The sequence below is a fragment of the Perca fluviatilis genome, chromosome 23, assembly GCF_010015445.1.
Source record: "Perca fluviatilis chromosome 23, GENO_Pfluv_1.0, whole genome shotgun sequence".
In the NCBI taxonomy this organism is placed as follows: domain Eukaryota; kingdom Metazoa; phylum Chordata; class Actinopteri; order Perciformes; family Percidae; genus Perca; species Perca fluviatilis.
Genome location: NC_053134.1, coordinates 13,386,788 through 13,414,069, shown reverse-complemented (window position 1 = coordinate 13,414,069; position 27,282 = coordinate 13,386,788). Strand labels below are relative to the sequence as shown.

Sequence of the window (27,282 nt, the reverse complement as noted above, 5' to 3'; positions counted from 1 at the left end):
ATATGCTGTGTGCAAACAAACACACAGCCCCCACACACACACCCCTTTACTCCCCCACCCTCCCTCTTCCTATCTGTCTCGAAAATGATCACTAGTGTCTTCCAAAGAAAATATTTGTGCTTTCTTACAATTACTTCCATGAATGAAACACACACACACACACACACACACACACACACACACACACACACACACACACACACACACACACACACACACACACACACACACACTAACGTTAACAATGGCTTACAACTTCTTGAGGATTTACCATAACCATAACCATAACCATAACCCCAACACCTTGTGAGGACCAGCTTTTTGTCCCTAAATGAGGCAAGATTGTTGTCCCCACAATGTGAGAAATACAAGTACAAGCTCTCTAAAACATGTGTGCACTTACAGCCATATGCACAAACATGCTCTGCACACACACACGCACACACACACACAAAGCCAGCCATTACGAGAGCTGCCACAAGGAATAGAATGACAATGAAAGCCAAGCGAGGGAGACGTGAGGAGAAAAAAAGGAGAAAAAAATCGAGGGAGGAGAAAAGCCCATGTGGCAGAGGGAGATTCTCATCTTTACTGAAATCAGCTGATCCCTCCCTTCCTCCCTCCCTCCAGTGCTAGCTTTCTTTCTTGCATCTCTCTTTCTGTCTCTCCCCCTTCTATCTCCCTCCATCCCTCCCTGTCCTCTTCCTCCCTCCAACCTTTATCCCTTTCAACCAACCTCTTGTCTATTTTTTCTTGCCACCTCCCTCTCTCTTTTTTTTACTTTCTCCCATTTCTTTTTTCTCTTACCTCCCCTCCTCCAACTCCTACTCCTATATCTCTCGGCTTTCACTCTTTCGTATTATCACTCTGTATTCCACCTCCCTTATCCTCTCTCTGTCACAGTGGGAGAGCTGCAGGCAGACAGAGGCGACATACACTAATGTTACTATATTTGACAAGACACACACACACACACACACACACATATTTTCCTGCCACATGCACGACTGCACACACATAGGGAAAAGAAGGGGAGGTGGGGGCACAAACACACACACACACACACACACACACACACACACACACACACACACACACACCAGAAAGACAGCCCTTAAGTGTACATGCATGGATAAACACTCACACACTCCGACGCGTGGTGAGTGCAGGAATCACAAACATAGCGACACACAGAAGGGCAAGCGCGTGACGCCAGCAACCTAACACTGTTGTCTCATTCTCTCTCTCTCTGTCTCTCTCTCACACACACACTCACGCCTCTCAGACGCACACGGCAGCGCGCAAGCCAGTGAACAGGACGGCGCTGGATGTGTCATTCATATAGGGAATAGATCCGAAGAAAAGGATTAACTATCTACATCCCTCTCCCTCTGCGGACCTCATCCTCTCTTCCCTCCTCTTGTGTCTCTAAGCCTCTCTTCACCTCATTTGTTTTTCCACAATCCCTCCTTTTTCACAATTTATTGGTGGGTTGAAGGGATGCTGGGGGAATTGTCTCCATACAGAAAGGAGGATTATTCTTACATTATTCCTTTGACCGTGATCTTGAATACATGGATTTCTTTAACTGAAGGGGTAACAGGTTTTCTTTTTTGAGATTTTTGAGATTTTTTTATTTATTAATTTTTAATTTAAGGATATTTTTGCTGAGGATGGCTCTTGGGAGAAAGCTATAAGGCTGGTGCAGTCTGAGATATTTGGTCAAAAGGTAAGTCTGTTTGTGGTGTTAGTTCTCTTCTCATCACTCATACACACAAACACACTTAATTTCAACGTAACTGCTCCTGATCTCATTTTACGACTTGGGTTAAAGATGTACCATGTCACACAAAGTAGAGCGCAGACAGGGACAGACTTGCCTTTTTTTAGCAAACAATTTCTTTTTTGATGGGGCCAAAGGTACATGCTGTGAGGAGGTGGATGCTGAAAATGTCAGCCCTACCGGTTTCCTGGATACACACAACATGCACATTTAATGGGATTTTTGGGCTGTGGTTCTGGGGCAAAGCTTGCAGAGATGGGCAGTGGGAGAAGGTGAGAGCATCAGTGGTTTATTCACACACAAGTATGGGCGTATTTCCTTCTGTTATTTATATTTTACAGCTAAACATGAAAGAAGTACATATAAAGACAGGCACCAGTAAACCATTCAAGACCTTAAAAGAAATATTACGTTGTAAAGATAATTATGGCTCTAATATTTGAAAATGACAACATACCCTGCAGGGCATAAACAGTAAATGGTTTGGTCTAAACATACAGTATGATGGATGTTAGGGAACAGAATAGGACATTGCTATTTTTCATTCCACTTGATTGTAAGCCACTTGATTGTAAGAGAAGTCTTATGGTAACTATTTGTCTGCTACTACCAAACCTCTTGAGGCATAATCTGTTGAGAGCTAGCCTAACTAAGGTTAATATGCTGCAAATATTCTGGGATATTGTTTTAGCATACCACATGTACCACCCTTAGATATTTTTTAAAATGCATGAGGTATTCAAACATGGCAGCCCATGGATTCCAGTGAAAGCTGCACACCCAGGCTTCCTGATTCCATGCCAAAGCTTTAAGTGCATTAAAGACTTTATCTAGTGCTGTCTGGCTGACTTAATGTAAATAAATAATATATTCATACAGCTGTTCCTAACATACATTAGACCTAAAAGTTAATACGTATATTGGGAATCAAAAAGTTTAATCTGCATGATGCTAAGGAATTGTTTTATAGCCATTTATTTTGTAATGGTCATGTAGGGAGAAAAGTGTGTACAGAACAGTACAATTAATATCCTATCATTTGCACCTTTTTTATTATGGGCTTAGCATAACCCATGTAGACAACTTTATAGACAAACTAATGTAGCTCAAAGAAGTTAGTTATTTGTATAAATCTAATGTGAACAGACAGTAATTGTTATATTTGGCTGCCTTCAGTCTACTTGTTTCTTTAAACTACACAGTATCTTATGTAATCTTAATCAAGTTAATGTGTTAATTGTGTTTATGGACACATGCACACTCTTACAACGTGTGTGTGTGTGTGTGTGTGTGTGTGTGTGTGTGTACAATATGTGTCTGCATACCCACATGTATGTGTAATTATATATCTGTACATAGTTTTGCACATGTGCCTGTCAACACGTGTTGTCAAGCTATTGGCATGTGCTTAGGTGTGTGTGTGTGTGTGTGTGTGTGTGTTTGTGTGTGTGTGTGTGTGTGTGTGTGTGTGTGTTTGTGTGTGTATTGTGTTGCCCCAATCTCTCCCCTCCCCTGTGTAAAGAAGCCATTAAAAATTGATTTAGAGGATCTTGGCTGGCTCATATGCCTTTGTTAGCAACCTGCACTGTTACAAACACACCTACACAAACACACACAATGAACATAAAACAGCAGGTATGCACTTAACCAGTTATTATGACTTGGGCTATGACTCTTCATTGTATAAAGTGATTTGTTTTGTCAAATAATCTGACATGATAGATCCCTTGAACAAGGCTTGAATCAAACCCCAGCCAACTGCCAAATGCTAATTCTTGCTAAATGTGTGTGTGTGTGTGTGTGTGTGTGTGTGTGTGTGTGTGTGTGTGTGTGTGTGTGTGTGTGTAAAGAGGGAGTAAAGGGTAGAGCTGAAGGTGAATAATTGGGCTGTGTGTTTACAGCTGTGATGTCACTCATTCAGGGGCCACACACACACACACACACACACACACACACACACACACACACACACACACACACACACACACACACACACACACACACACACACACACACACACACACACACACACACACAACACACACAAACACACAAACACCTGCCTTCAGACATGGATAGACGTCCTCTTGAGTGCATGTGGATTTCAATTTGGTGGCAAATTGGACAGAATTCCAGCCAAGTTGATTAGAAACTAGTCAAGCCAAGTAGGCATGTCACAAGAATGATGAAATGCTCTGAAAAAGGAGCTGAAGTGGGCACATCGAGCAAAGCTGTGCACGCATATGCAAATTCACACTCATAGAGTAAAACCCAACACAATACTAAATGTTCGTGATGTACATTTTCCAGCTGTTATGCATTTATTATTAAGTTATTTTGTTTACACTCTTACTTTAACTTTGTCATGGTTAGATGAGACATGATGGGGAAGTTTAACTGGAGAAGGCAAAATACAAATTTGTCCAGCTAATTTAGAAGACTGAGACATAAAATCAGCATATACAGTACCTACAGTAATCATGTTTACATTCTTTTATTCACATTGTGATGGAGAGGGACGATCACGGTGGAGATGGAGATTTGTCAAGCATAAATAAAAAAAAAGGACATTGCTGAGCCTTTCTTCATCTCACTTCCACACTATCAACAATCCCTTCCTGCATCATAAATGTATGGGACAAAACACAAGCAGACTAAGTTGACCAATCCCAGCTGGTGGTCTCTACTTGTTATCTCTGCCCCTAGGTGTGTGGTTACATGTTTGAGGAAATGCACGTCGGAGGCTCTGCACGAAGCCTCTGCAACCCCCCGCGGAGTATAAATCCGGCTTATGTGCGGACAGGAAACAGTTAGTGGAATAAACAGAGTGAAAAAATAGGACAGAAAGAGGAGAGGAGAGAGAAGAGGAGCCCAGAGAAGGGGAGGAGGTGTTACTTGACTCCAACATGCAGGCCAATTTAGCACCCAAGTATTTACACGTGTGTGAATGTGTGCATGGGTGCATGTGTGGATTTTGGCTGCCCCTGTGTTCAGGTCAAATTGGTAAAAAAAGCTTTCTGAGAATAGCCTGACAGACAGGCTTACCACCAGACCACCCGTTTAACGTGATGGAAACTGATGGGCCAACAGTAGCATGTGACTGCAGAGGTGACCTTCTGCGACACCTCCAATACATCATTTAAGTGACAGTTCCAGCATGATTGTGCGCATGAAATGTGGGCACATTTCATCATGTGCATTATATTTTTCTCATTTTTAACTGATAAAATGTTATTTCTGCCTCTCTTTTTCATCCACTCCCATTCATTTCCAAAATGGCATAGAAAACAATGAGAAGCAAGCAATAAACGGGTATCTGGCTCTAAACCTGATATAAGCCCTGTTCACCATTTTGTATCAATGCAGACATTTGACATGATTTTACTTTCTGCTCATAAAGTCACACACTGCTTCCCAGCCAAACTGTTTTCCTCCCCAAAATAAATCCAAATAAAGAAACATAAAGCCATGAATCATTTTACAAATGGCCAACATGCACAACAAGGCAACACATACAGTCCTAAAGCTGAAGCAGGAATTAAAGATTGGTCACACAACTTGAAATTGCCGCAGAAATGTTTAGTTGAATGAACTACAACAAAGGAAAAAAAACACTCATCTCAATGTGTGAAGAATGCTTTGTTTGATGTTCTACAGTATATAAAAAAAAATGGAAATCAGTAAAAATGGTAATTACAATGGAGGTGTCTGTTAATCTTATTTCTCCTCTTGCATATACATACATACACTATATGTTTAAAAAAACATGTGGCGCTACCGTTTTGATCTTGAAATAAATTCACACCATCGAGCAAACTGAAAAAGGAAAACATGTACAGCTAGAGAACAGAGAGGAATCTTCCCAAATTCCTTGAGTTCCCTTCATTTCTCATCTGTGCTTCAGAATTCGTCAAATGAAGCTCATGTGCTCATTTTAAAAGAACAACAGAAATTTCCCAGTAGAGCCTGGCTAATGTTACTTTAATCACATGCAGGAAATCCATCTGCCGAATATCCTCGGTACATGCCTCTGTTACTTTGTCAAGGAGAGGAAAGAGCCAGAGAGGGAGAGATGGAATGAGAGAGAGGGGAAGGAGGGAAGGGAATAGTGCAAATTGAAAGATAAAGGTCATAAAGAAAGTGAAAGGATAGAGATGAAGAGATGATGGAGAGGAGAAGAGGCATAATATGCAGAGAGAATCTAAAGAAAGAAGGGAGAGAGCAAACGGATTAGGCAAGAGCTTTATATTTTGTTCAGTGTCTGGCAGGTACTAATAGCAATAATGATAACACAAATAGCACCACTGAGTGCACATACACAATCACACACACACACACACACACACACACACACACACACACACACACAACCACACACACACACACACACACACACACACACACACACACACACACACACACACACACACACACACACACACACCAAAACATTGCTGAGGTTGTGGAGGAGAATTTTAATGTCCTCTCCATTCACCCATTGCATTTTTTTTTTTACCTAACCATATTTCCTGCCTCGCCTACATTTCCTTTTTATCCTAGCTGTCTCTTTTCTACACTTCTTTTCCTTGTCATCACCCTCTCACTTATTTCACCTCTTCCCCCACTTCCTTTTCTTCTCCTCTCCTCCAGTTTCCACTAAAGCATGTATGACCAGTTGTAAATAACTCACTGACACTCTGAACAGATTGATGAGTGTTACTTTTAGAAGTGACAGCAGCTACTGTCTGTCTGCTTGACCATATGCATAGAAAGTTGAATTTACTGTCTGTCTATCTTCATCTAAATCCATCTATCATGTTTTCCTCTTTATATTTTTCCCTAACACATCCACTTTAACCTCCAAATATTCTCAATCATTTTTGCTTAACATGCCTATTTAAGGCGGTACAGGTGCTAATTTACATAATCAGTGCACACACATCCACAAATGCACATTCACCACCATTCAACTTTATGGCAAAATGAGCGGTGCAGGAAAAGTTTCCCCCACAAACTAACCCGCTAACCATGGAACAACAACCTAATCTGATTAGTGCGATATTTCACACACTGCTGATTGGGTTTTGATGATGGAAAATAGGAAAAAAAGATGCATGTCACAGCAGCACTCCAGCATTTTCAAAATTACACTGATTGGCCCATGGGGCGCGAGTCAATTGCGTGCATCAGCCATGTGGTATTGAGGTTCCAACGAGCTTTCTCCCATGGTAATTTCCCACTCGTCAAACCTATTTTCACTGTAATGACTCAACAGTGACAAGAAGACTCATCTTTTTCAAAGCATGTGGGATATGTTTCATTACACTGCTGTAATTGTTCTGGGTCTTTTTTTTCCCAACTTTTTTCTCAATATAAAAGTCCATCTATCACAATGATAAAATCAAATTGCAACCAATCAACCATCATATTAGTAAAGAAAACACAATGACAACTAAAAACAGGAGAAAAAACAATATCATAACTAAACAACTAACTCTATTGCATACAATAGTAACAAGACTTGTTTCTTTTGCACCACAATTTTCCATGAAATTCCAGACGAGTCGATCATTGAGATGCAAGGGTAGTTTTAATTCTAACATTATTCTATCAACAGACATTTACATCGATAGTCTGGTGTTATAATTTATTTGCCTCAGGTGTACTGTGGAGTGTGTAAGACTACTTTTAATGGCAGGCTAGCAGATACCGTTGACTTGCGCAAGCCTAGCACCAGCAAACTCTGCAACTGGAAGGACTGGATGAAAAGCGTTGAAAACGGTCTCCACTGATAAATAACACACTGGCTAACTTGGAAATGAGGTCCTATGTCCAAAATTCTGAACCACCCCTTTAAACTTGCGGTCCAATAGTTTGATGTGAACAGTCTTGAACAGTTCATTTTCTTTAGTGGAAAGTTTGTTGATTATTTTTAACAGATTTGCTGAGGTGGATCATATGAAGGACTTCAGAGATTTCAGAGCTGATATAATTTATGGAATCAGTTTGACACCATCGTCTCCAACACATTAGAATTTCAGGAACTGGATGAACTCTCGAGGTGACATGTTTCTTGCTGTTTACTCAGAATTCACTTTAGGTTTACTATTGCTGTGTTACCTTTATTTATTTAGCGAAGAGGTCAACATGTCAGCAGCACTCTACTGTCTCCTGCCTTGCCCAAGGGTACTTTGGCAGTATCACACATACAAACAGATACAATGTCTTTTTTATTTTCCCCATTAATTCTTTCTCTTCCTTTTTCACGCTTTTTGTTCCGTCCATATGTCTCATTTCTGAGTTAATGTCTTTTCCCTGCCTCTCTACCTTTCCCCTCTCTCTCTCTTCCTCCCCTCTCTCCGCCTGTGTCACACTCCCTTTTTTTCTCTCTGTGTGTCAGTCTCTGCTCAGACAGTAGCATTAGGGGGTCTGTCTGTGGGAAAGACAAACTGATTGTGTAAACTGCCAAAGACACACACATCTATTATTTATGCCTGGGGGGGGGTGGGGTTGCTTGCGATGCTTGCGCACATGCACTTACGCACACATACAGTACATACACACAAAAGGTAGCATAGGTGCAAACACATGCATACGCACAGAAATACACTTTTAATGTATGCAGGGAAGCCTTCTGGCAAACACACAGACACAGCACCTGCTGCTTTAGCCTTCTTGGCTGCTGGTGTGTGTGTGTGTGTATACGGGTGTGTGTATGCATGTGCACATTACTTTGTGTAGTCCTGTGCAATAACAATATGATGTGATACTGCCTCATCTGTCTGTCTGTCTGTCTCACTCATCTTTTTTCTCTCTCCTCAGGTGTTTTGGTGTAGCTTTTCGCAGTCACCGCCCTAGTGGAGGCTGCAGGCATGGTGGCTTGACGCCCCCATAGCCCCGCCCCTCTGACAGAGGAAGGCTGCAGAGCTCTGTGTCATGCCCCCCCACACCCACCCCCCTGGGGGCATCGGCCTGCCCTCACCCAGCTCTACCACCCACCACCTGGCCAGACCTGGTGAGTCGACAAAAGCAGATGAAAAAGATGAGAGAGTTAAGAAAAACAATCAAGAAGAGGAGAAAAAAGTGCTCTGTTCCTACTCAACTCTGCTCTTTTTAATTTTTTTATTTTAAATTGTACTCCTAACCACACACAAAAGGAGAAACGCTGTCTGTTTTGACAGCTGCTAATGTTAGCATGCCCAGACTCACAGACACAGACACACACACACACACACACACACACACACACAGCCGGTGAGGGCATTGAGCCGGCTTTGGCCACGTGCCAAGTCCTCCAGTGAAATGCCACATTACTGGATGTATTAATACAGCCAGCAGTCTGTGGAAACAAAATAACTTGGGAAGAGAATGATGGGGGAGAGACCTGCAGGTTATTTGTCTCTCTTCCTATGCATTTTACCTTCTTTTACCTACCCTTCTCCTGTCCTTCCTTTCTTTTTTCCCCTCACATTTTTCTCTTCTTGGTTTTCATCTTTTTCTTACATACGGTATCTCACTTCCATATATATATATATATATATATATATATATATATATATAAAAAAGAAGACATATACGTCTCTTCTTCCCTCTTCCTCTAATTTTCTGCCCACAGCCCCCGTCTCTCTCCCCCCACAATTTGTCTCTCTTTTATACCACTCAGTCAAAACAAAAATCCTTCGGAAGTCGGGTGGCATAGCAACAGATATGACTGCTGCGTGTTGTGGTGTTGTGGATTAGACAGTGGAGTGGATGGATCTTGCTCTCTGAGAGACTCCAGACACTTCCTCAGCTAATAGGCAAACATGAATTGAGCTCGTTTCTGCATTCTTACTCTCTTTTGTTATACATCGGACACAAACCTGACACAACAGTTGCACACGTGCCGCAGTCTCTGTAGGAAATAAATGGCTTTACATTAAAAAGAAAAGAGACCATGAAAATGGGAATCTTTGTCTTCCTGTTGGAGAGGTATTATTGTTCCAAAGGTGTCTGGCAAAAACACCCCCACAAACGTCTGTGCAACAGGGGAGACACTAAATAACAGGGCAACACTATCTGTCAGACCCTCCACACACCCACACAGTACCTCTAAATCGATAGATACACCTCCTTCTGGGCTGCCCGAACTCCCTCCATCTCCATCACCTCATACCTCTTCCTTTCTCTCTTCACCTGTCCTCTACCTTTTCTTCATTCTTTCATCCATCTCTGCATTAAATTCAGTTCAATATAACTGCATGATCAGTCTCAGTTTTCCTCTCAGTGTATTTCATTGGGTTTTCTCAACATAAATATTACATTAACAGTATTGCTAAAGTCTTTTAGGAATAAGAATCTAAAAGGTTCTCCATTAGTCACCGTCTCTTCCATGCAATTACGTTCTTTGCATTAAGGTAACACAATGTTGCCAAAACAGTCTCTCTCACTCAGCTCAATTCTTCCTTGACACAAAACGTGCATTATCAATACTGCCAAGTATTTTCAAAACAGGTGTTTTCTCTGCCTCTCTCCTTTGCTTTTTCACTGTCTCTGTATTTTTCTCATAAAGCTTGGAAGCTCTCTGATCTCTGCTATTACTCTTCAAGGTCCTCACACACTATTATACACACACTCACACACAAACGCACGTCCCAAGTGACTAGAAGATAGGAGAAGAAAGGGGTAAGGCATCCCATCAAATCAGAGCCAACAAATATGTCAGATTAACAGTTATTACATTACAGGGAAGGACAGAGTTCAGATACTCAAGGATCTGTCCTTTAAAGCTGAGTTCATTTAGAAACAGAATTTGACAGACAGAGGATACAAAAAATGAGTTTCCATTTAGTATTCTGGTAATATAGTGCAAACTTTTCAAATGTTGCAAAAATCAAATGTGTGCTTTCATCAGCAGGGCTAAAGTAAAAGATTTCAGAGGGATCTGAAGATCTGAAGATCAACAAGAAAAATGAGTGTTGGCATTCTTCAGTGTCACCAGTGTTGGCCATATTTTTCAACTAATGGCTAATGGTTGTAATCTACATGAGAAAGAAAGTGTTATTACTTTTCTGAAAGGTGGTGGAGAATGCTTAGTTCATGGGTGTTTTTAAGTATTCACAGCCAATTTTAAAATGTTGTGGCTCAAAGTACAAAAATAAATTGTGCCAAATGATCAATAAATGCATTTCCATCGCAGGTTTTTGCAAAGTAGAGGGCAGAATAAGACATTTTAGTGACAGAAAGAGTGAGACAGAGGAAGTGATAAAAAAAAAAAAATAGAAACAGTAGGCAAGGGAGAGGAAGGGAGATGTGAGATTAAGGTGTAGTGAAAGAGAAAAGACAGTTTGGAAAACAAAGGATGAAGGAGGAGCGGCCATATGGTGCCTCCAGGCCTCCACGATACCAGCATACTGTCTCATCTGACACAACACACATTTGCATACAAGCAGGCATGAATTCATTCCTATTCACACATAAACACACACCGTAGCTTATCTGGTCCACTGTGCGTGTTTATGCACCTTGTTGCAGTTCCAAACAAAGCCGGCAGATTAACTGACCACATAATCAAAAGAGTGACAGAGAAAGTGACAGAGAGAGAGAGGGTGAAAGGAGAGAGGATTTGGCTTTGAATGGATACGATGACTGAGGTTAAAACATTTGGTTTGGAATGGAGCCATGAGGTTGTAGCATAATGCCAGGAGTACAGCTGTAAAACAGTGCTGTGACTAAAGGAGTAGCACAAGGTTTGGAAGTCAAAACTAACTTTCTGTCTGCCTGCAGCAGCTAATCTGGCTGCTAAATTGATTGGACTACTTTGTTTAACAAGCTAGTTTGATTTGAATTTTTTAAAAGACATTGGTCAGCTGTGAGAAGGTATCAACAAACCAAATTCATACTGGGTGGTTAGTAGCTGGTGGTACTTCTCAACCCTGCTGGGATGATGGGTTTGGCATGAAGCCACAGCAGTGTGACAAAGTGTGTGTGTGTGTGTGTGTGTGTGTGTGTGTGTGTGTGTGTGTGTGTGTGTGTGTGTGTGTGTGTGTGTGTGTGTGTGTGTGTGTGTGTGTGTGTGTGTGTGTGTGTGTGTGTGTGTGTGTGTGTGTGTGTAGTGGAGACTGATCCCTTATTGTTACATGAGACTTGAGTTAAATAGAAACTGGAATGACAGCTTGTTGGCAAACAATCCAAAGCATCTGGCAAATTCAAGTATGTAATCAATAGCCATTTTAATATAATTGAAAGTTATTTCGAGAATGAGGAACCACATGTACTCACAAGGAGTAAACTTTAAAACAACAAGGTTTCTCCATTGAGGGGCAACTTGAATTTTACTCTTCAATTTTCTACTATAAACATGTATTCTTGTCCTCTCTCCTACAGTGGTTTATAACATTGATCTTTCTAGGAATACAGAAATATTATCCTCTAACACGGCACTGTGGCTTTGACCCCTGACCTCCTTAGTGGCGGTGGCATGTAATGTTTGTGATCTAGGAATTAATGTATAGTTTATTGTTGTGGTGACATTACGTCACCTTGGCTACTAGCGTTATGTAGGAATTAGACAATTGCTTCAGCTAGGGTGTCCTTGAACTAGCTCCCAGCTGGGCATGATGCCTGCAGAAACCTGCATGCACATTATTATTTATTTCCCCTTCTCTTCTGACCACAGTATAGTTTGGTGCAGGTACTATCTATCTATCTATCTATCTATCTATCTATCTATCTATCTATCTATCTAGCTATCTATCTATCTATCAGCAAACAACAAATAACCACCTAAAAACTCTGGAAACAATGATAATAAAACCAAAACATGACAACTATCTCTCACAATATTGTGTGTGTTTGTGCGTGCACACTTTGGATCAATACCATCTGTCTATCCATCCCTTTTCAGGAATGAGTGGGCATACATTACGACTTGTCACACATCCAATCTATTCTAGTCACACTGATGCGGATGTGACAAATCAAAAGCCAAGCATCCTTTATTTCTCTCCAAATTCTGAATGTATTCAGCCTTGGACTGAGGCCCAGTTGAGTGGTCAGTAGAAAGCAATGCCACATCCATCAAATAGATGGTGTGACAGTGAAATATGTAGCCGTGGATTTGCTGAAACTGGCCTCAAAGTATGCTTTACTGATAATTTATTTTCCGTCACTTTTTTCGCCTTTGTTCCTATCTCTTTATCTCTCCCCTTCTTTGTCTTTCCTGTCACTCCTGCTAATTAATAGCCACTATCACAAAAACAATGTCACTGCATGTCATACTCTCCCATGGGCCATGCTTTCGTGTTTGTGTGTCACAACAAATTGATACAGATAGCATGAATTAGAGAGGCAGATCAGCCTAAATCCCCCCCCCACCCCTCCAAGTCAAAATAATGATTCTGTCTTACCGATGCAGAATTCATCCCAGGAGAAATGGACAGGGGAGGCAGAGAGAGAGAAAGAGAGTAGATGGGAGAGAAATGGAGGATGAGAGAGGGACTAGAGTAAACAGAGAGGGGAGAAAGACGGAAATAAAGAGAAATATTGGAAGTAAACCCATAGGGGCTAATAAATAAAGTATAAAAAACAAGATTTTGGAGGACTACTAAATCCTCACCTCTCCTCTCCTCCTCACACTGTCAGCAGGAGTAGCCTACAGCCTAAATCCCTACACCCTGTTCCTGCTTATCCTCAACTGATGTACGCATGTGTCAGTGTGTGTGTGTGTGTGTGTGTGTGTGTGTGTGTGTGTGTGTGTGTGTGTGTGTGTGTGTGTGTGTGTGTGACCATGACTTCCTGTGTGTGAGTAAGCATTTAAGTGCCCAAGAGTCAGGCAGAAAGGTTTTGTGCGTGAGAGAAAAAAAATAATGTGGGTTAAATGATGGGGATTTTGATGTGAACCACAAACTTCTCCCTCCTTATTTCTCCTCTTTTCTTTTTTACCAAGGTCTATAGCACTTGGTTGCTATGGTAACACAGCATTACTTACATTATGTCAATGTTGAAATAATGCGGTGACACAGCTGGGACCTCGATATTATACTGTATGTGTACGAGTGTTGTGTATTCTTTTATATGTGTTTCTAAGCCTTACACAGAAAAGCCATGCATATAGTGAGATGGTAGACAGTATAGTGTATAAAGAGATTCAAACACACACAAACATTCAAGGCGAGCACACGCACACTTTCTAACCACACGCTGGCTGGCTATTTTCCATCTGCTAACTAAATGAGGACTCAGGTTACAGTGGAGATCAGACATGTAACAGCCTCTGACAAATTACACAGACACCGTTGCTGTAGAAAGACAGGCTACGCAGTGTGTTGAGATATTACAGATGGTAGATTACACATCAGATATGACGAATAATAATTTTTAAGATACTTCTCTGTTACTCAAACAAGTGAAGGCATTATCACATATCCATTATGCCTCTTATGACTGCTGACACAAATATCTTCAACGTTTTATATCATTACTTTAATAAAACTGGATCCTTGCAGCCAAAATTTAAGTGTGACTACCATGCATACAATATAATAATATGTTGTCAACAATATGCCACCATTATTGCTCCTACTGAAGGCACTAGTTGATTTGAGGAAGACCAACCAGTGTACAGTTGATACACATTGGCCTCTTTTTTTAATCATGCTTTATTGTATTCAAAACATTTTGAATGAAACTGCCCCTAAAATTCCCACTGAGGAGATTCAGGGTTGGTAACTACATGCAAGTGAAGGCATACTGTAATGTTATATCAGGTAATGTAGCTGGTATTGGGAGTCACAGGAGTTAAATCTAAACTCCTTGAGTGAGACTCCTGCACAGAGGACCATGTGAAACATTAACATTAACTCTGTTGCATGGAGGGCAGCTGGTCGTTCTAGTAATAAGATAGCAGCGAGTCCGTCGCTTGCATGGAAAACAGCTTGGCCCCTTGGTAACATGCAACTGGGCTCAGTAACAAAGATGCCTGCGGTGATGACATCATAGCTGGGTCCAGTGTCACCCAGGGGCCCCTGGATATAAACTTACAAGCAGCTGAGGCCCCAGAGTTGTCAAGCAGTGTTGCCTAGGAGACACTGTCAAACATCCCCACATTTACAGGAGTCGTATGACTCTTCATATGCCTATGAAGGTGACAAACACTCAAAATAAATGGCAGTAGAAAAAAAGATGTGTGTGTACCATAATCCTGCAACTTTGTACAGATAGAGAAACTAAATAGGCAGAAAGTACTACAATACACCCAAGTGATTGCACACAGCATGACACACGTGCACACATACAAATGACCACGCAAACATACACTTACAGACAGTTAATTATCCCAATTCAAAGATTACCTACGACCTGTGTTATTTGAACCCTTTCACAACTTCAAACATACTCGTACACAGACTGTAGATGGGTGTGCCAGTTACCATGCCAACTAAAAGAAAGCTGACAACTACTTGGGGGTGTTGGGAGTCTACTGGGCAATACTGCTCTAAGAGTTGCGTCAGAAGTCTTCAATCAAACAGGAACATGGTGTTGCATTTTAATGTCGTGTCTCAGTTTGTTAACCATAGCTGAAAGCATTGCCAGCCTACATTTGCCCTAAATGTCAGCACTTTTACGGTATGTGTTTGGGAATTCTTATAAAAGATTCAGTCTGAAGTCTGTTCGTACTGAATTAAACTGCACAGAACCACTTAAGACTTATTTGGACTGAACCTCCCTATCTTCCTCTGACTGTGGCTGAATGTTTTCCTTCTGGTTTGGCTGTGTGGAGCGCTACAGCAGAGAGGATTTGGAGCAGCTAAAATAAGCCAAAACAACAACTACCTCCTCCATGAGAGCAGCTAAAACCACTCATAAATGTTGGAAGATAGGCTTCAGCACTGAGGAAGGGTGGGAGGGGGTGAGGGGGAGTTATAATGTACAGTAAGAGAGGGAGAGGAGAGGTTGTGGTGAGGAGAAAGGAATTAAAGAGTAAGGGCAGAAAAAGAATAACTTTGCAAAATAAAGTCCATACCTCAGGCTGAGAGAGATGAAAAGGTGAACAAAGATGACCGGAATTTGAAATATGACATGATATGAGGGAGAAGCAGCAAAGTGTACACAGTTTCTGTCTCTTCCCAGCTCTCTTTCACTCTCTCTCTCAGTTGTATAACAGTACTTCTACCTCTGAACTACATTCTCCTAACAAATCTCCCGCACTACTGTACCTTTTCAAACCTGTTCTAGGAAATTCACAGCCACTGTGCAGCAAAATCCTTCTAGAATCCTACTGAGCTGCCGCAGTGAAGATTGGCCCTCTGAAGCATTTCCACCACAAAGTACAATGGCACAGGACGCTTCAGGATACTTCAAAATCTGTTCTTTCATCCATTTATGAAGTGGCGTTAATTTTCCCAGAGATTAGGATTATACTGCCGGATGGAGAAGAGAGGATAATAGTTACAGGAACAGGGAGGGAGAGGTCACACACTGATCTCTCTTACAAGGCCACAGTCTTTACTTTCTGACCATTTTTGGTTCGGAATGTAAAATGGAGCAGTGTCCTGGTTATGGGAGGTCATGTTCTGTCTGACTGGCAGGTAAAAGCTGTCTGATAAAAGATGCTATTTCTAGACCGTTGTCAGTGTGTTTTCACACAACTATACAATGTAGTTTCCAGATGTTTCCATAAAAAGTGTTATGTAATACAATTTCTAATCGCCATGAAACCTTTCAAGTAACAAAGATTAGTGAGATAAATATAATCAAACTAATCTCTGAATTGTGACATTTTGTGTATGCACATTTCCTGTTAAAAAAAGATGGATATTATTACCTTTGGAGGGGTTGAGATGCATACAAAAAAAACCTTTAAAATTTAGATACAATTTAACTGTGTGTTCCAATTATTTGTTTTAAATCTAAATTCCGATTGTAAAGAAATGCTGCTTTTGCAATTCTCACTGCACTTTCATTTGCATCGATTTTAATTCAGACATGACTCACATAAAATGACTCCTAATTAAAGCAGTTGTTATACAATTTGGGAAATGCACCTATTCATTTTTCTTTATGAGTTAGATGAGAAGATTGATACCACTCACGTCTACGGACAATAAACATCAAGCTACAGCCAGCAGCCAGTTAGCTTAGTTTAGCATAAAGACTAGAAACAGGGAGAAACAGTTAGCCTGGCTCTGTCAAGAGGTAAAAAAAAACTAAACAAAATAGCACTCTTTAAGCTCACTTGTTTAAACATTTTATCATGTTTCTTTAATCCGTACAAAAATCTAAGTGTGAAAACCACATGTGGCATTAGGGGGGTTATGTGTCGGACTATTTCATGCCCGGACACAGTAACTTCCTGGAGTCTGATGTCCCTGTGAGCTCGTCAGGCGACCAACGGGCTAGCTGTTTCTCCATGCCTCCAGTCATTATGCTAAGCTAAGCTAACCGGCTGCTGAGTATCTGCATATTTCCCAAAAGGTATTTCCCAAAATGTCAAACTGTCCCTTCAACAATGTTTTGATGAGCTTAAAGAGGTAATAAAAAATTCAACTACTAGATAATTTTCTCAAATCATTCAGCATTACTCATCATTTATGATTAATTAAGTTCACTGTCTGTTCTCACTTGAAGTCTATTTATGACCAGTTTAAAGGGAATAAAAATTATTTTAATGGGATGTTTAAAGCATCCTCTCAACTCTCTCTCTCACTGTGCCATTACAAGTCTCATATTTTATCAGTAGTAAGATAAGAGGGCCAGAGGAAAGTCGCCTTACTTTAGAAGAATGAGACGACTTTCATGATGCAATCACTCATATCGTCGGATTTTCATGACAATTTTAACATATCAGAATGTGGAGTGTCCAGTAAAGGGCTATTTCATCACACTTATGGCCAATGTGGTGAAAGGGAGTGAGAGGAAAGAGGGAGAAAATGAGAAAGAGAGCAAATTTAGAGAAAAACAGATGGACTAACAGAGAGAGAAAATACAACAGGGAGCGGGTGACACAGTGTGACAAAAGGCAATGGCACGCTGAGAAATAGATGCTAATAATATGCAGATGATGCAAGTGATGAAATCTGCTGTTGAAGCAAACCGTCTTGTCGGGAAGTAAAAAAGTGCTGTGTCTGTGTCTGGAGTTTAGACAGAGAGTTTTCTTAATATCACGCTTTGTTGGTGCTTAACACACACACGCACAGGCGCACAAGCATATGCCCACACACACATACACAGAGAGATAAAGCATAAGTCGTGCTGATAAGCCATTGGACGGAAACAAAGTCAGCCACTGTAACGAGACACTGAGGGAATACAGAGCAGTGCCGAGAGACTCGAAGTGAAAGAGAATGAGAAAGATAGAGACTAAAGTGGGCGAGAGAGAGTGAAGAGACAGACAGATGCAAATAGATGCAAATACAGACAGACAGACAGACAGACAAACAAATGAATATGAAAAGAAATTAATGAAAAGGCCTGAATTGTTAGATACAAAAACAGACCGAAAAGGAGCAAAAAAAGACGAACACAAAAACTAGAAAGAGAATGAAAAAGGAACAGAGAGAAAGGAAGAAATAGTATGAGTGGAAATGGTGAAATAACTACAGTCTGAAGAAAACAATAAGTCAAAAATGAAATAAAACAGAAGGGATTTTCCTCACGAGTGTGACTGCCTGTGAGATGCAATAAACATACACACAGAAAGACAGAAAAAGAAAAAGACAAAGCCAGACACTCAAAAATACAAGACGAAACAAACAAGTAGAGCTTTTTTTTTGAAAGAGCTGTCGTTGTGATTAGACTGACGCCTTAAATACAAATATGTAGAACTAATCTTATCTCTTTTTTTGCATGTTTTTAGACAACTGTAAAAGCTTCTGTGAAAGCTATAGTCCTGGTTTCTAACAATCATTTCCATTTTAAACCACTCACTCCATCCTTCAATTCATTCCTTTTTACGTGTCCGCTTATTTCTTTAACTTTCTCTGCAGTCCTCTGTACACTTCCCCCTGATTGGTTTCCACACTGAAAATATAATTCACTGAAAAAATAACCATGTTTGTTTTCTCGCTTTCCTCTTCTTTCTTGTCTTCAAGTCTTCCTCTGTGTCCTCTGCCTCGTGGCGACACTGCTGCCCGCAGCCTCCGCCTGCCCTCCTCCCTGTCTCTGCGACTCAGACAGCCTGGTGGTGGACTGCGGGGGCCGGGGTCTCTCCTCCCTCCCGCCCCTTCACCTCCTTCCTCCATGGAGCCGCTCCCTCCTGCTAACCAACAACAAGTTTGCCTCGCTGGGAGCCTCTGCCTTCGCTAACCTCTCCTCTCTGGAGGTCTGCCGCCATTTTTTATTGTTGTCAGTGGAATTTCTCTTCTCCTAGAAGTTGAACATGTTGCGTTGTTATTTTGTTGTTTACCATGCCGTGCACAGTGTTTTCCCCAGGACAATAAGTGATCATTTGTTTTCAAGGTTTTGCAGGGCTACTCATCATTAGAAATATTGTGTGCAAAGCACAGCCCCGTTGGAATTCAAAATGTAAGAACTAAAACTGATGGATTGTTACTGCAACTGCAAAAAAAAAAAAAAAAAGGCTGGGTAACTGCTAGCTCATTAGTCACAACCGCTGGCTGCTGTTTATTTCCAATCTTAAATCCTGTTACGGTTTGTTATTTAGCACCTCAGATACAATGGATTGGGTCAATTCACTGTCAATGCTTAATGTACAACTCCCTAATTAGCTGAACTGAAAGACAATTTACCTCCACACTGCTGAGCATCTATCTGCTGTAAAGAGTTTGTTCTCCATTCTGACTGGAGATTTTTACACGTATCCTACCATTGCACTTGATATCAGTGCCAGTTTAAGGTTCAATATAAAATGTCATTTGTCATGTCAAAGTCATTTTCAATAAGAGCATCAGACACGTGGTGTGTTAAATACAAAGGTGTATATGTAAGTGGAAATGTATTTTTTTTTTTTGTGTATTTTAGGAGCTGGACCTCTCTAATAACTACCTGGATAATTTGCCAGCTGGATTATTCAGAGACATGTCCAACCTGACAAGACTGACTCTGCACAACAACTCACTAACTGTAATGGACAGAGACCTCTTCCAGGTAGGCACTGTAGATTACATAACACCATATATAATACAGCTCACTGACAAGACAAGAAAACGCCTTATTCATACTAAGAATCATACAGAACATTGTGCTAAATTGTATACAGTCATGCACAGTGTGAGCTATAGCACCAGATTATTCAATCCACCAAAATACTACAGCATGTGAATGAAGAAAGAAGCTGATACCACTAACTGATAAACTGTTTCAGCTCCTGGGCAAGACTCGACAGGCTCCATTTAGGAGTAGAGCCAACCTAAGCAGATATAGTACATGACTGGGATCCTGTCCAGGTAGTAAATTAGTAATAAACCGTTTGCTCAACACTTTCATCCACTTTTATCTGAACCAAAGCAGTCTGCAGGGTGAGCTTGTGTCATGACTTCACTTGGGATCCTAAATTTAACAAGATTGGCCCATCGAGGGATGAGCTGTGCCCCTTGGAAACAGTAAAAGAAGCCAATAATACTAATAGATTTTATAATAATAGAGTTTGGGAGAAAGTAGTATACACTACAATACCATACTGTATGAGCAAAGATGACTAAACAGAGAGCTTGTTTTGATGTTTCTACAGGGTTTGGGGGGTCTTCAGAGTCTGGATTTATCCCTGAATGGCCTGTCCTCTGTTCCTCTGGGGCTACTGGATGAGCTGCAGAGCCTCAGGTAGAAATCAACACTTAACAACAATTAATGTGCTATTACAGACCCCCATAGCAACACTAGTGTTAGATCACATTGTTTACATTATGAACACTATTACCATCCACCAGCTAGGATTTCAAAGGTAAATTAAATTAAATACTCCTTATGTTAGCAATTACAACTTGCAAATGATAACACAATATGATCATATCATCAATATACAATTACAATGGAATTCAACATATTGAAGTATTGCCCAGTAGTGGTTGTACACTACATGTAGTAGCTGCCTGCTTTAAAAATCAGTGCCACAAGGGTAAAGTTGTCTCGAGTTAAGAGAGTAAATGAATGTTATTCTAATTATTTCATAGGTGGCTGTCTCTAGCGGGTAACAGACTTCATGGTTTGGAGAGGGCAGCGTTTGAGCCGCTTGCAAACCTACGACACCTGGAACTGGGACACAACCCCTGGGAATGTGACTGCAACCTCCGCGATTTTAAACACTGGATGGAGTGGCTGCTGTACAGAGGTAGATGTTTGATTTTATGTTACAGGAGCTTTGAAAGGGTGATATGACATGTGTACTGTGTGTGTTACCCACGTGTCTCTGCAGGCTGTAAATACATCAGATAACCACAGCTGCTCTCTGCTCTCTCTTCATGTGTAAAAATCTACATTCACCTCAGCGCCTTGGGCCTCAGCTGCCCCGCTAATGAAGCATCTCTTCTCTTTTCTGCTCCATTCTGCTCTTGGCTTCATTCTACTCTCTTCTGCTTTGCTGGGCCCTACTCTCCAGCTCAGCTTCAGTACAAGTCAGATAAAGACAGACGGACGTGATAATTTAATAATCGCCAGAGCAGCAGAGAAGAATTACAAGGAAACATTTCGTAGTTAAACATGAACGCATGTCAGTAGCTGTTAAAAGGGTAGATAATGCACGATATGTTGTAGAAAGTAAGACAAAGCACCGAACAAGTGTGAAATGCTCGGTGACAGCAGTCTGTGTTGACTCCTATCTCCTGCAAACCACTTCAAGTACACACGGTTGGGATGTTTGGAGTTATTTGGAGAGCGAGCTCTGTTTGCAGAGGGGATTCTTTTGTCGCACGCCGAGATAAAAGCATCTGGCTAAATACCACTTGCTCGTTCTATCTTTCTGTTGTCCTCCGCCTTTATCTCATTGTTTCTGTTGCTTTACGTATCTGACGGCAAGGGTGAGGGATCAATGGCTTTCTAACACGCAATCTGGAGGTGAATACTATGTGGAGACAAATGCAGCACGTGATGATAACAAAGTAGATCCCCCACCCTCCTGCCGCCTGTGGGAATTAGTGAGTCAGATATTTTTTTCTTCCACACAGAACTCTGCTAAAGCTAGGCATGTCATCTCATGAATTATAGAAGGGCTTATTTGAGGCTATCTCCAACTTAGTGTAGAGGGCACAGCAAACTGTGTGTGTGTGTTAAGTGATGTATGACTCATCCTAGTGTTTGCACAACCACCCCACTCTCTATCTCTTCCCCTCTCTCAGTTAATTGGTAGTGCTTTACAGGCATAAGGCATTTCATAAATGACCTCTCCCTGTCCTCCTGTCTCTGCACCTCTTTCTCTCTCCGTCAGGGGGGAAGGTGGACGCGGTGGAGTGCACACTACCGAAGGATCTGCGTGGGCGAGACATCCGCGGCGTTCCGGTGGAAATGTTCAACTACTGCCTCCAACTTGAAGATGAGAATGGGGGAGGAGGTGAGGGTTCCCGTTCTGGACAAGGAGGCGTTCCTCCCTGCAGCAGGAACGCTCTTAACCCCAGTGGGGCAACACCAATTTCTGACAACAGCAACACTGGTCATGACTCCTCTTCAAACATGGGAGGTGGAGGAGGAGGAGGAGGTGGTGGAGGCGGAGAGGCAACTCCGGATTGTGTCCGTGCCCGTTACCGACCCGTGAGCGTGCGCCGCGCCATCGGCACAGTTGTGATTGCCGGAGTGGTGTGCGGCATCGTTTGCATCATGATGGTTGCAGCCGCGTGTTACGGCTGCATCTACGCCTCGCTGATGGCCAAGTATCAGAGAGAGCTTAAGAAGAGGCAGCCACTGATGGGAGACGGAGACGGAGACGCAGACGGGGAGGATAGGGAAGAGAAACAGATCTCATCTGTGGCCTAGAGGAGTGAAGGGATGGGGGGGGGGTTGCCATGTCAAAGGGTAAAGGTTGGAAGGGGTGAAAATTAAAAAGGGCTCGAGGAGGAGAGAGATGGAAGAGCTTGTTTTATGCACACAGTCAGTTATGGTATCTCTCCCTCTGACTCTCAAACTGACACCTTTCTCCCACTTTGTCTTCCTTTCTTTGCCCTCTTTCTATTTTTAACCTTCTTCCTCTGTCCCTCTCTCTAACACCTCACATACAAATACTTTATCTGTTCCCTGATTCTCTCTTCCATTTGGAGCCATTCTCACTGCAGTATTTGATACTAATCATCCCTCCAAATCGCCCATCAACCACCTACAGTACTGCAGGTTTTGGCTGCTGCTGAATTCACGATTAAATTAGCTGAGAGAAAAATGATTTGGTACTCTCTGCAGTATGAAACATATCATAAGCTGTTACAAGACACTTGTGGTGTACGTTGGTCATTATTAGTAAAACTGGATCAAATTTTCAGGGATTTACAGTATGTATGGTGTCGATTGGACCAATATTCACAGTTGTAGTATTAGGAAGTGCACAGCTCTAGTGTGGTTTGCATCTTTCTCCTCCTCATCCTCTCCAATGCAAGTAGTTCCTCCAAAAACCAGGACCCCACCCAGATCCCTTCACCCTCATCTGGCCTAATGCTCCTCTGATGTTCCCTTGGACCTCCAAGTCCCAAAGAAACAACCAGGGTTGGAAAGCTTGGGGTAATTAGGGAAGCATAATGGATAAACACAACGAGATGTCATTTATGTAGTCAACACACCTCTCTAGCACTTTGTGTTGCAGAGAGAATACTGGGGATACATACAGATTATATGTTAATAGAGTCTCGTGTCTCCTGAGACTTGTTATGGATGTTTAATACGGAACAGGAAACCATTTGGATTGACAAAATGATCATTCATGGAAGGCTAGACCTTTCAAATACAAGAGGTCAGAAACAACAGTTAGATATTCTACCTTATTAGGACCAGATCTGTTTCTCTCTGGATCTTCTCTGGACCAATAACATCCTCCAGGTGTCACAGACTGGAGCTGTGTATACGATTCAATCATTTCAAAGTGGAACAAACCATTTTAACTGGAATTTGCTTGGAATACTTGCTTACTTGATGCTTGTTAAATTATTATGATCAGTATCTGAACAGATGAAAAGCCTCTTACTGTATCATGGCGGACAAACTATTTTTCTGGTATACCTTGGACTATGCTTCTAGGCTGGTTCAGAAAAGTATTCACAATGCTTTTAATGAAGTTATTGGGAATTAAAGGACAACCGACTTTGCTTTACAAGAATTATCCTTTTGCTCAGAGCTCATTTTCAGACTGATTTCACCCCTCAGAGGTGAATGTTTGCTACTATGGCATGAAAGCACTATCTCAGAGAACCCTGTCTTCTGGCAAGGACTACAAAACGTCATCTAAGGACTACTATATTCAGACTCCTGCACTTTATTTCCCTAATCAGATTCCCTTTGTCCTCCCTCTCGTTCCTCCCTTCCCCCTCTTTCTTTCTAAAATGGACGATTTGCCCAGAGGCATTATAACGAACAAGGGATTAAAAAAAAAAAGACGCTATTTCACCCCCTCCTCCCCATCCTTTTATCTCTCCATCCATCTTTCCATCCAGTTCTATTTATGGAAAGTATTTCACACTTCCTTAAAGACTTCCACCTCCTTTCGTTCCTTTCGTCCCTTCTCCCATATTGTTGTCATAATGTTTTTCCTCAAAGGTCAGCAATATGCAATGGAAGTTGTCTCACCATAACATTAACATTCTGTCACCGCTAAAGAGTCCTTCTGTTATAAACTTAGTAATCATCGCTTATTCAAGAGGAATCTGTTTGATTGGCACGGTTTCTCAGTGCATTCACAAAAAGGGTTAGTTTGTTTGCTTTACTTGGCGTTTTCATAAATATCCTTATTCACACCCTGAAATATTTACGTACATTTTATGGTTAGCAGAGTAGGACATTTGTGTCTTCAGTAAAATTATCTCAAAAAGCTTTCATTGCATATTGCTCCCCTACAGTAGAACTATTGTTCCCCCTCGATTTTTAATTGGCTGGATATAAACCTATATTAAATAGTGTGTTATCTTATACCTGGGTTATGATGCTGATAAATATTATTATATTAGTCTCTAATATGGTGTGTTGGCCCAGCGATCCCCCCCAAATGTTTTCTGACGTAACTGTTCATAACTGTTCATGGTTTTCTGTATCAATCCATGATGTATGTCTTTTGTTGTGTAAATTACTTTTATGTTTTTGGTTTTAATATCTCTGTAATGTTTGTTTATTTGTCGTGTTCATTTATTTGAGTTCAGTAGTTGGTAAAGTTTCTGCAAGAGGCATAGAAAGAGTTTGGCCATTGAGAGTGAAGTATCCATACCGCTGCCTCGTCTCTGAAATGTATCAGGGTGAAGTCATTTAGCATACAGTCACGTAGGCCACAGGTAATCTTATGGTTTTAATATGACTTTTTTCATGTAGTGCTATATGACCAACTTTGTCTCAGACAAATAACTTTTCATTATGCAACTTATTTTAAATAACAAACAGGATTAGTAATTGTGGAGAAACATGCTGGCAGATTTACCAGATGTTCGGTTCCAACACTTGTTAATTGGTTATTTTTATAATATCCAAACATCTATTGTTAGGTTGTTAAGATGTATCAACTAAACAAAGTGGAAAATTGTTATGGTCCTTGTTATATTATTAAAATGTTAAGACTAATGCCTTGTATGAGATAGGACATCAGATCAGAAAAACACACTCTTATCCAGCACCCTGACCTCCCCACCCCCTTACATTTTGCTGAATATAACACCATTTCTTGCATCAGCAATGAGAACCTAGAATAGTCGCATATAAAAAATATTTGTTGGAGACTGAGCTGGTCTTAAGTCAAAATGCACGAAAACCTAGAGAATTATTTGATCCTGCATTGCAAATTAAGTCTGAACACACTTTAGCAACAATGGACACCTTGATGATGTAAAAAGACTGATAATTGGCATATTCAGGAAAATGTAGTGAAATGATATTTTAAAAGGGATTTAAATGACAAGTGTAAATATAGCCATGAATTTAACAGGGACTCTGGGGCAGTAACTGAAAAATAAAGCAATGGCTAAACTCGGTCTATGAATCTAGAAACGTTGTCCTCTCACCTCCTGGTCTGCAGGTCTTGTGTTGTTGGTAGCTAAGTATCTTAGCTAGCTGAAACCTGTTCCTATAGCCTGTGTGTGTAAAGAATAATAAATTATAGTTTGTTACGTAAAACTGCAGCAGCCATGATGACTGAGGGCTTCAAAGACTAAACTGCCCGGAAATGTATGGCGTGTTGTGTTCTTATGACGATTGTGATTATGACAATGATGATGAAGCATTTCCTGGTCAATATGCATTGATTTAAATAAAAACATATCACACTTATGTCAAATTTACATCCAGACCACTGACGAGCTTCGAAAGACATCTACTAATTATCAATAGCACAAAATAAAGTAGATAGTAAGTAAGCTATTAAATAAGAACGTCTAGCTAAAATGAACATGTAGATAGTACGTGTGGATATTATTTGTCAAATAATGTCCATCATTTGGGCTTTTTTCATTCAAAATGGATGGAAGTAAATTATTTGCTTTGATGTTAGGAGATATAGGCAAAAGCTGAGGGGGATTAAATACAGGGGGTCAAATGAGAGCATAAATCAGTCATGATAATAGCTCCTCTGTATACTGTATCTCATTTTCTCTGTCCTTTACCCTCTATCTCCTATCACCTTTCTTTATTTCTCATCTGCTTTCTCCTTCCCTTTTCCTCTCACTTATCTTGTCTCCATTTATCTTTCTGTCGCCTCCTCTCCAATCATTTTTTTTGTCTTTTCACCTTCTTTTCTCTTATCTCTGCCCTCTTTATCCTTTACTCTGTCTGTTGTATTTTGTCTTTTTTCACCTCCCCCATCTTACCTCCTTTTCTCCCTCGTTCTTATCCTTCAGTGCTTCCTCTCTACCTCCTCCTCCATGTCAAATTTCTCTCTCTATCCTTTATTCTTTCCCCGCTCTCTCTTTGTGTCTTTTATTTACCCACGTATCTCTCTTTCTTCCTCTCTTTCTCTGTCTGTAGTCTGCTTCTCTGTCAATAAGAGCGTATTAGGTTTATTTACATACAGCATGTCACTTCTGTCACAGACTGGATTATGTTCAGACAAACACTGACACCCAGTGGTGAGAAATGGAACCACAGCCTTTTTAGCTGCTAATAACCATGTACATATGAATTATTGTTTGCACTTAACAGAAACCCATCAGCTCTGTTGCATAAAATAGCAGCTTAAGTCTACTGTGTTACTCATAAACTGAATGTCTCATGCTTCAATCTACAAAATGGGATAGTATTATTTGATACATACATTTGTGCAAACCTTCAAAATGGCAGTGTAGGTAGCCAGGAAGTCATATGTCAACTGAATGATGCTGCTAAAGTGTCCCTGGTCAAGATATGGAATATGAAGCAACTGTAATGTTTTTACAGTGGTCCATATTTGCATGTAACAGAGGTGT

At 41.0% G+C, this 27,282-nt stretch overlaps 2 protein-coding genes across 9 annotated transcripts in view; one reads left to right on the top strand and one right to left on the bottom strand.

Moving 5' to 3' along the window:
- Window positions 1-27,282, bottom strand: part of cacna2d4a (calcium channel, voltage-dependent, alpha 2/delta subunit 4a) — an 84,650-nt gene that overhangs the window by 29,467 nt on the left and 27,901 nt on the right. The window lies entirely within an intron of this gene.
- On the top strand, window positions 1,144-26,163 carry lrtm2a (leucine-rich repeats and transmembrane domains 2a). The gene is made up of 7 exons (XM_039791437.1): window positions 1,144-1,729; window positions 8,606-8,798; window positions 18,853-19,082; window positions 19,742-19,867; window positions 20,451-20,539; window positions 20,890-21,047; window positions 22,140-26,163. Exons 2-7 carry the CDS (start codon window positions 8,720-8,722, stop codon window positions 22,679-22,681), a joined length of 1,224 nt encoding a protein of 407 aa, XP_039647371.1. The 5' UTR covers window positions 1,144-1,729; window positions 8,606-8,719; the 3' UTR covers window positions 22,682-26,163.

Coding starts and splice junctions, on each gene's coding strand:
- lrtm2a (XM_039791437.1), top strand. CDS start 8,720: ATGCCCCCCCACACCCACCCCCCTGGGGGCATCGGCCTGCCCTCACCC. Junction 19,868..20,450: donor TGGACAGAGACCTCTTCCAG/GTAGGCACTGTA, acceptor ATGTTTCTACAG/GGTTTGGGGGGTCTTCAGAG. Junction 21,048..22,139: donor GGAGTGGCTGCTGTACAGAG/GTAGATGTTTGA, acceptor TCTCTCCGTCAG/GGGGGAAGGTGGACGCGGTG.